Here is a 9,871-nt window from a genome sequence, read left to right on the forward strand (position 1 = left end):
GGTGAATAAGGCGAGGCGGCCGGAAGAGCCGCAGAAATCAAAGGTCTCCAGGCCCTTGATCTGACTGTTCTTTGAAAAGGCAAGAGAAGGAGGGGTAGAGGTTGGAGACCTGGACGCAATGCGGGGCTCTGGGGAGGGCAGGAGGGAGAGGGAGTGGCCTGGCTTTATTCCCTTTCCTTCTCTTTGCAGGGCTGGTCGCTGTGGTCTGGAGGAACGGAGCAGACTGGGTGCTGGGATTGGACGGACGGCTGCTTGGTGGCAGGGATCAGGGGTCCACCCACCAGAGGCAGGGTCAGGATCCTCAAAGGGGCAGCTTGGGAGGGAGAGACGCAGGGTGTTCTCGGTCCAGGAATAAGTGGATGGCCCGATAGCAGGAGATCGTGGGATTAAGGCGGAAGTCCAGGCTGCAGTCAACATTGACTAGAGGACAGCCAGAAACAAGCCGGTGGCCCAGGAGACAGGCGCGGGCAGCAGCCGGAGTGGGTGTGAGTCCTCCGCCCGCAGAGGAGACTGTCAGAGTTCCCCAGCCGCGGAAGCTGATGCTGAGGTTTAGGGCTGCAGCGCGTTCTCCCAAGGCCGAGAGGGGAGATTCAAAGAGAAGCCTTCCGGGATGGTGAGCCAGTGAGAGCTGGTGAGCCAGCCAGCCGGCCGGTCGGGAGAAACCGATTCTAACGGAGCCAGCTGGGTGCCCCACTGGGCGGTCAGATACTGAGAGTGTCGGTCGGAAGCAGAGAGTGTCTTCCAGGCAAAGAGACAGCCAGACAGGGTCAGTGCGATGTGCTGTCTGCCAGGGACAAACAGGCACCTCGCTCGGCCTTTAGTCAGGGACATTTGGGTGCTCAGAGACGGGCAGACAGCCTGTTGCCTGAAGATGGGGAAGTCAGCCTGAGCCGGCCAAAGGGTCAGCTGGGGCATCACGTAGCCAGCGGGCTGGAGGTGCCTGGTGTGTCGGGGAGCAGAGATGGGCAGCTCAGTAGGAGACAGCGTCAGGGGGTCCGCCCGGCCAACACGCAGGGCCAGTCGTAGGCTCCGCCGGACCATCAGAGGCTGGCGGGAGGCTCAGATGGCCGGCGGGCCGTTGGTCTGAGCGGTGCCACGCACCCACCCGGTGGTTAGTCACGTGGGCCGTCTGATCATCAGGACAGCAAGCCAGGCACGGTGCCGGGAGCCATCGGGGCTTGGGGCTGTCCTGCCTCGCTCTGCCACATAGACTCTGTCAGGAGACCCGCAGACGCTCAGTGCCCGGAGACGGCCAAGCCCTTGGACATCCAGCCTTCTCCATCCTCCCCCCTGAACGGCCCGATGGCAGCCTCCCAGCTGGCAGCACTGGAAGGGGTGGAGTCAGGGGCCGGGCAGCTGCCCGTGACCGAGGCCACTCCCAGCTTCCTGTATTCCGAGGGCCAGAGGCTGGCGCTGGAGGCTCTGCTGAGCCAGGGCGCAGAGGCGTTTGAGGCCTGCGTGCAGCGCGAGGGGCTGCGGCCCTTCCTGAGTGGAGATGAGCTCCGGGGCCTGGTGGCAGCGGCTGAGGACCGGACAGCAGAGAAGCAGGAGCCTAGCGGGGCAGCAGAAGGAACCACCGCCACCGCTGGGGACTTGGGCCGCCTGACCTACTGGCCCGGACGGTCAGAGGAGCCGGGGCCCGTGCTGCGGCTGGGCTGGCTGGAGGACTCGGCCTGGAAGGCTATCACCCGGGCACAGCTGTGCACCCAGCCACCTGGCGAGGGCCAACTGTCCCTCAAGGAGCTGGTGCACCAGGAAATCCAGGCTGCCCACAAGGTGGGGGCCTCAGGGGCCTAGTGTCCCTTCCCCAGGCCAGGGCATCCTCACATGCCAGCCCCCAGATGTGGGAGTGAGTACACCTCCCTTGGGAGCCAGGCGTTCTGAGCTGTGCCCTCCTGGAGCTTGTGTGTCCACATCCCTGGAACCCAGGAATCCACACCTCCCAGCCCCCAGGACCTGGGCATCCACACCCCCCAGATCTCATCCTCTCCCTCTTACATATGGGGGGGGGTCCCACCTTCTCCCCAGGACCCGGGTGCCTTAGGCATCCATGGCCCTTGGACCTACTTATGACCCCCCTGGTCTCAGTCTCCTCTACCACCTCCGCCACCATGGTGGAGGTCTCCATCCTCCTTTCGGGGAGGGCCCAGATGTCTCCCCTGCAGCATCCCCTGGACAGCACTTTTCTTTTTTTTTTTAACAGTTTACTTAGTTACATAATTAATTAATTAATTAATTAATTAAATTGTATTTTCGGCTGCGTTGTGTCTTCGTTGCTGCACGCGGGCTTTCTCTAGTTGCGGCGAGCGGGGGCTACTCTTCGTTGGGGTGCGCGGGCTTCTCATTGCGGTGGCTTCTCTTGTTGCAGAGCACGGGCTCTAGGCGCGCGGGCTTCAGTAGTTGCGGCACGCGGACTCAGTAGTTGTGGCGCACGGGCTTCGTTGCTCCGCGGCACGTGGGAATCTTCCCGGACCAGGGCTCGAACCCGTGTCCCCTGCATTGACAAGCGATTCTTAACCACTGCGCCACCAGGGAAGTCTCCCCAATCTTCAACAATTTTTCTGTTACTGCTCCCATGCTAAGTGCTTTATATGTGTTCACCTGCCTAATCCTCAGGAGGACCCTGTGAGGTTGAGACTTAATGTACCCATTGAGGAGATAGAGAAACTGAGGCACGGCAGGTCGTCTCTTGCCTGGACGTGGCCGAGTGGGGAACTGAACCAAGGCTGTCTGGCCAGTGAGTCAGGGTTCATCACCGCTACCTTTCTCTGCCTGCAAGATCCAGGCCTTCAGCAACCCCCCCGTCCCCAGAGCTCGCCCTGGTGGCCCGGCAGGTCATCCCTCCCGAGGACCCAGGGGGGCAGCTGCCCACACTGTCCTGCAAGGGCCTCCAGCCCACTGACCCCCGGAGCAGGGCAGCCATGTAGTATTGTCACGGCTCGAGGGATACCGCTGCAGACATGTGATTTATGATAACAGTTTTCAAGCAGTTAGAGGTGTGGGTCTCGAGGAAGGGCTGTTTTCTTCCCATTCACACATAGGCGCTGCATGAACAGTACTGTATGTCTGGGGAGGGGTGTCCCCCTCAGGCTCCCTGAACATGCCAAGGAGACTGGGCCCTGAAACTCTCCAGAGCACCTCACCCTCTGAACGTTCCCCTGAGTCCTAGGTTCCACCCACAGCCCCTCTCCCCACCCTCAGCTGGTGGCCGTGGTCATGGATATCTTCACTGACCCAGACCTGCAACGTGCGGGAAAAGTTTGTGCTGCTGGACGACGAGAGGGTCATCTCAGGATCCTACAGGTGCAGCTACCCCCCGCCCCCACCACACTGCCCGGTCTCCTGTCCCCAACTCTCCCTCAGTGGCTTCAGACAGCCGTTGGCATCCCCTTTCCCAGACTCTCTTTCCTCATCTGTAAAATGGGTCTAAGCCCCCTGCTCGGGAGAGGAGGTGTCCTGTGTCAGAACAGGCTGGCACTGGCCCTGCTGCTGGGCTGTTTAGTGGCCTGGGGGTAAGTCTTCATATCTGTGACCCCTGTGTTTCCTCATCTGGAAAACTGGGCTCTCACTTGGTGTGTGGGAGTTTCCAAACCAGGGCGACCTGGACTGAAGTCTGAACTCTGCCTTGGGTGAGTAACTCCACCTCTCTGAACATCTGTACAAAAATCAGAGCTGGGGGCTTCCCTGGTGGCGCAGTGGTTGAGAGTCCGCCTGCCGATGCAGGGGACACGGGTTCGTGCCCCGGTCCGGGAAGATCCCACATGCCGCGGAGCGGCTGGGCCCGTGAGCCATGGCCGCTGAGCCTGCGCGTCCGGAGCCTGTGCTCCGCAACGGGAGAGGCCACAACAGTGAGAGGCCCGCGTACCGCAAAAAAAAAAAAAAAAAAAAAAAAAAAATCAGAGCTGGTATGCAAATGGCCCAGCCCTCAGACAATCTCTTGTCCCTCCTCTGCTCTCTTTGGGGTCTGATTGACCCTGGAACCTGGCTCCGTGACTTCTTAGTTCTGTGACATTGGGCTGATGCCTTCCCCGCTCTGAACCTCAGTTTTCCCATCTGGACAGTGTGAAAATAGCAGCATTTACTTCCTGGGAACAGCATGTCAGGGGGCACGTGAACTCTGGGTAAGATGGCCTGGGGTCAAATCCTAGCTCGGACAGTTACTGGCCGTGCGACTTTGCATAACTGACCTCCTCCCCTCTTCGTGCCCCAGTTTCTCCCTCTAGACAACGGGATGGTTCAGTTAGTGTGTCTACAGCAAGGTTTCTCAACAGAGGTGTTACTCGCATTTGGGGCCGAATGATTCTGTGCTGGGGAGGGGGGCTTTCCTGGGCGGAGCTGCCCTCTACCCAGGAGATGCTGCGTTCCCCTTTCCCCAAGTACGACTACGCAAACCGTCTCCAGACTTTGCCCGGTGCCCCACGAGGGGTAGAAGTCCCCGCTTGATCACCTTTGCTCTAGGCCGGTGGCTTTGAACCTCGAGCAGGCATCAGAATCACCTGGGCGACTTGTTAAAAAAAAAGCAAACAGATTTCTGAGCCCCGCTCCTTTTCAGCCGGGCTGGGCTGGGGCCCGAGAATTGGCATTTCTAGCAAGTTCCCGGTTGATGATACTAATGCTAGTACAGGGACCACACTTTGAGAACCGCTAGCATCGAGACTGGGGAGGTTGGGTGTTGTTTTTTTTTTCTCTTTTCGCCTGAAACGCGCAGCTTGCGGGATCTTAGTTCCCCAACCAGGGATTGAACCCCGGGCCCGGGGCAATGAAAGCGCAGAGTCCTAACCACTGGACCGCCAGGGAATTCCCGAGACTGGGAGGTTTTGAAGAGAATCCACATTCCCAGCTTCCCTTGGGGAGTCAATGAGATAATAATGCCTGGCACGGAATATAAGAAGTGCTCCATGAACGCCAGCTGTCGTTTATTATTATTTGTTTTTTTTTTTTTTTTTTTAACCATATTTCATAGACTCTACGGTGCCACCAAAGCAAAGAAGCATCCCGATCAAAATGTGAAAAGATACGCGTCTTAGAACCAAGCAGTACAGTCAAACCCATCGGGCGTGGTTCCCCACCTCCAAATCAGGCCCGAGGATGCTTCTCCGAGCGCTGGGCTCTGGTGACAGCCCTAGGATGGAGGAGGCCAGGGCCCCAGGGGGGTGTCCGGGGCTTCTGGCCATTTGATAGGGGAAGGGGATGGAGGCAGGGGGCACGGGGGGTGGGGCAGTGAAGACGGGAGACCAGTCCTGGGCCCCGCCCTCCAGGTTGGTCACAGCAAATGTGGGAGCAATGGTAGCAGCGCCAGGCCGGTGGTGGCCCCTGCCATCTGGCCGCCTGTGGGGTGGGGGGCCCCATTACACAGGTGGCCAGTGCAGCAGTGGGTGGTGAGGCTGTAGGTGACACCCATGTAGCGGACGGGCTCCTCGCGGCCACACGAGGCGGTCCGCACGCAGCCTTTGTTGATGATGGGGCTGATGCCGGGGGCCACCCCGCGGCCCGTGAAGCAGTCCTCGTCATCGCCACAGCGCATGTGCGTGCCGGGACAGCTCGTGGAGTCGGTCAGCTCACAGAAGACGCAGTCCTTGATGCCCCTCGTGCCTGGGGCCAGAGCCGCCGCCAGAAGCAGCAGCCAGCCGAGGACCATGGTGGCCTGGCGGCGGCGACGGTGCCCCAGCCAGGCCGTAGGCTTCCTGGGCCTCCCGGAACAGCTGAATGACACGTCCGCAAGCCTCGTACCCCCGGCTCTGGTCTCCCAGGATCAGCGACTGGGGTGTCCTCGGTTCCCAGCGCCCCGCGTCCCCCTTGGAAGCTCCGTTGTGACCACGGCTCTCCGGTCCTTGGGTCTCAGAAACTCCCCCGGGACGGCGAGGAGCCAGTGGCTGCCGCCCGACAAGACACTTTGTGGGGCGGAATGGGGTGACCTCACAGACCCCACCCAGGGTTCCCGCTGGCTGCTCCGGGGGTGAGGTCATAGGTGGGGGAGGGGTGTCACAATCTGAAGGGCTCGGCTGGCCGGCCCACCTTCCCCGGGAGCAGGGACCCTGCCACTCCGCCTAGGTGAGGGAGCTCAGACCCACTTGCACGATCCGCTCTGCTGGGCGCCGGGTGCTGTCCCGCCGAGCGCAAGATACACAGCCCAGGGCGAGCCTGTTTTTCCGATGGGCAAACCCAATGGAGCTCGGGAAGGAAAATTGATGTGTCCGAGGTCCCCTGAGCCAGGACGAGAGTGCAGGTTCATTTAATTGCAAAGAGAGCCTTTACGGTGCACCCAGACCTGCGCTCCATGCTTTCAATCACAGCCACCGTGATGACAGCGATAGTAAGGGCACAGCTCACCGCGGCTCACAGGCTTTTAATGCTGGGCACCTACCAGGCCCTGGGCAGGAGGCCTGACCCATGTTCTCTGACTCTAATCTTCCTACGTTTTAGCTCCATATTACAGATGAGCAAACTGAGGCAGGGAGCAGGTGCACCTAGAGCCTGGCACACAGGAAGCACTGAATAAAGGGCAGTCATTGTGGGAACAGCTGACTCTTCAGTCCCTGAGGGTGTCAGAATCCCATCTCCCTCCAGAGGGGGAAACTGCGGCATCCCTCCACGGGGACAGGGCAGAGGCCAGGTTTAAACTCGAGTTTGATTCCAGACGATCACTTAAGTATGTTAACGGATGTTGTCTTCACATCAGCCCTCTGGGCTAGGTGCTCCATTGTTCCCATTCTACAGAGGTGCATGTTGAGGCCAGAGGAACGGCGGGACTTGGCGGAGGTCACAGAGCCCGCCCTGGGGCCAGGTTGGGGCCTGGTGATGGGGGCCAGAGCAGGCTTCTGGGGCTGCTTGGAGATCCTGACCCCCACCTCTGTGCCCCCCAGCTTCACATGGAGTGACTCACGCCTGCACCGCGGGCTGGTGACCCTGCTGACCGGTGAGATCGCCGACGCCTTCAGCCGAGAGTTCCGGACACTCTATGGGGCCTCCTGGCCGCTTCCGCCCGCACCCACCCCGGGTCCCTTTGTCAGAGCCCTGGGGGGGCTGCAGCTGGCCTACAGCCCGCATCGCGTGGCCCGCCGCTGCTCCGCGGCCCCCCTGTCGCCGCCACCGCTGCCTGATGGCTCGCTGGCCCAACGCCTGGCCGCCTGCCGAGTGTTCGAGGGGGACAGGCAGGCGACCCTGGCCAAGCCAGGGCCAGCTCTCAGCGACATCCTGAGGAGTGTACAGCGTGCCCAGACCCCCAGCGGCCCCCTGGCCCAGCCCAGCCACTCCCTATGGGACCTGAGCCACCTGTCCCAGCTGTCAGGCTCTAGTGACGGTGACAACGAGGTGAGACCTGGTGGCTGGCCTGAGGGAGAATAGCTGGAAGGGGATAGAGGCATGTGAGGGCCTGCGATGTGTACCTGGCCCCCCGGGGGGGGGGCGGGGAAAAGCGAAACTGCTCCCCTGCGTTCACAATTGCATTGTCCACTTCCTGTATCCCTACTGTGTGCTGGGCAGGGGAGCGCCGGCTAGCACTGGGCAGAGACCCCGAGAGTCCTGGGTGTGAAACCTGGCAAGATACACCAACTGTGAGAGCCCGGGGGTGGGAGGGGGAGAAATGCCTTCTCTGAACCTCAGTGTTCTCTTCAAGGAAATGGGCTGAGCTAGCGTCCGCATCCTCAGTTTGCTTGGGAGGAGGAGTCAATGACATCGAAAGAAATAGAATAATCACCATCATTACAATAAATTCCCAAACTGGAATTTATTTTGATCCCCTGATATCCTCCCAGGGCAATGAAGCGATACTCTTATTATGCTCACTTTTACGGATGGGAAAGCTGAGGCTCAGAGATGTTGTGTTTAACTTGCCCAAGTCGAAGCAACGATCTTTTGCGGGCACCTTGCCACGTGCCAGGCCCCGTGCCAAGCGCTTTCACAGAGGTGGTTAGATGTAACCCTATGAGGTGGATGTGATTACAGCTCTCCACCCACCCATTTCACAGATGGGGAAACTGAGGCACCAGGGAGGAATTGGACCTTAGCCCTGGCTGCCTCCCAGGCAAGACTTTTAAATGCTCTGCCCGCTGGCTTCCTAGATTCGAGTGTGCTAGGGGTATTGGGGAGGGGATTAGGGAAGGTCAGGGGTGTCCCCCCTCCCTTCCCCCAGCTGCTTAGACACTGGGGTTCCAGCAGAGCCTGCCCCAGTTCTCTGGGGAACCCTGGGCAGGGCCTCAGTGTCCTCAGCTGTGAAGTGGGCTATGGAGAGGGTAAGAGCAGAGCCACGTGGGAGAAACCGGTGGATTCTCCCTGGATCCAGACAGACCTGGGGTCAGTTCCTCTGTGAGCTGTGCCCCCTCTGAGCCTCAGTTTCCCCATCTGCTAAGTGGGAGCTCAAGGACTCTCTGGAGGGTGAGGGAGAAAGTCCCAGGAATCACCTCCCTCCACCCGGGTCAAGGGGAGAAGAGGGATGGACGAGGGCCAGGTCTTCATTTCTCCCCAATCCTGAGCCACTCTCACCCAGCATCAACTCCCTTGGCAAATATGTGCTCCCCCTATGAAGCTGCTGGCTGCTTCCTGTTCCTCCCCCACTGCAAAGCTGCACATGGGAATGCAGCTCCTTGCCCCTTCTGTAGGTCTGGGCGTCCCCGGCCTCCCCACTCACTTCCCTCCTGGTTCTCGAGACCCCCCTCGGAGTTTCACACCCTCCCCTCCATCATCACCTCCCTCCGGCCTCACCTCCTTCCTCCTCTGGGCCCCCAAGAGCCTCCTCTCACTTCCTTCTCTTTCCCTCCACAGCTCAAGAAGTCCTGGGGCTCCAAGGACACCCCAGCCAAGGTCCTGATGAGGCAGCGGGGCGCTGGAGGGGCCCCTGGTGGTGAGGCGGACTCCGGTCCGCTGGTCCGGTCCCAGCCCTGGGGCGGCCCCTTGCCCGGCATCCCTGCCCGCCGCCTCCACCATCCGTCCCCGACCCGAAGGCGGTTCGGTGAAGATGCTGCCTCCAAACTCCCAGAACCCAGAGGCATCCGGCAGCCAGACCGGGCCGCCCAGCCAGGACTCAGGGGGCGGCGCTGACAGAAGCCAACGCCAAATGGGGCTGGCCCCGTCCCAAGACGGTCGGGTCGGACAACTGTTGCTCAGAGCCCCCTGCCTCACTGTTGTACCTTGAACAAGGCTTCTGGCCTCAGTGTCTGGGAAGTGGAAGGGATTTTTTTTTTTTTCTTTTCACTTGTTCTAGAACTTGGGCAAGCGCAGTGCTCACTCTAGACCTCATTGTCACAGCCTAGAAAATGGGCATAAGGTCTCCACTAGCTGGGATCCTAGAACAGCACACATCCTGTTCCGGCCGGGTCAGAACTTCTCTGAGGAGAGGCCTGGCTGAGTGGCCCCCATGCTGGAATTGCGTGGGGTGAAGACGGGGCGTCCCCGGGGGTGAGGGGAGGCTTCCTGCACCCGCCATGCTCAGGAGCTGTGGGTCAGCTGAGCTTGGCCGAGGAGAGGAGAGAACCCGACCGGGGCAGCCGAGCTGAAATCACGAGGGACTAGAAATTGGTGAGAACACACGTGTCGGGGAACAGGTCGGAGCCATGGAGAGGGACCCAGCAGGTGCTGGAACGGTTTTGTGGGCGCTAAGGGGTGAGCTGTTAGGGCTGCCGTTTTACCTCTGCTCAGAATAAAGCTGCTTCGTGCCAGAAACGTGCATTTCCACAGTCTCATGGGAGACCCAGGAGTCCAGACCTGGCCCCCTACTCCCCCAGACCCAGGAGTCCGGGGCCCCAGCCCCCTCCTCCCCAAGGATCCAGGGGTCTGGGCCGCAGCACCCTGACCCTGGGGGAGTCAGGTGCACAGTGCTGGCCTCCCTGCCCTCACCTTTGCCTCTGGGAGAGGCTTCTGAGTCACCGACCCCACT

At 60.5% G+C, this 9,871-nt stretch overlaps 2 protein-coding genes across 2 annotated transcripts; one reads left to right on the forward strand and one right to left on the reverse strand.

Moving 5' to 3' along the window:
• Window positions 1-771: 771 nt before the first annotated feature.
• Window positions 772-9,654, forward strand: FAM83E (family with sequence similarity 83 member E). The gene is made up of 4 exons (XM_067019642.1): window positions 772-1,776; window positions 3,170-3,303; window positions 6,864-7,311; window positions 8,761-9,654. Exons 1-4 carry the CDS (start codon window positions 1,303-1,305, stop codon window positions 9,034-9,036), a joined length of 1,332 nt encoding a protein of 443 aa, XP_066875743.1. The 5' UTR covers window positions 772-1,302; the 3' UTR covers window positions 9,037-9,654.
• Window positions 4,982-5,740, reverse strand: SPACA4 (sperm acrosome associated 4). Its single transcript, XM_059045797.2, has one exon. The coding sequence runs from the start codon at window positions 5,636-5,638 to the stop codon at window positions 5,264-5,266; it is 375 nt and encodes a 124-aa protein (XP_058901780.1). The 5' UTR covers window positions 5,639-5,740; the 3' UTR covers window positions 4,982-5,263.
• Window positions 9,655-9,871: the final 217 nt, after the last annotated feature.

This window comes from Kogia breviceps, chromosome 18, assembly GCF_026419965.1.
Source record: "Kogia breviceps isolate mKogBre1 chromosome 18, mKogBre1 haplotype 1, whole genome shotgun sequence".
Lineage (NCBI taxonomy): Eukaryota > Metazoa > Chordata > Mammalia > Artiodactyla > Physeteridae > Kogia > Kogia breviceps.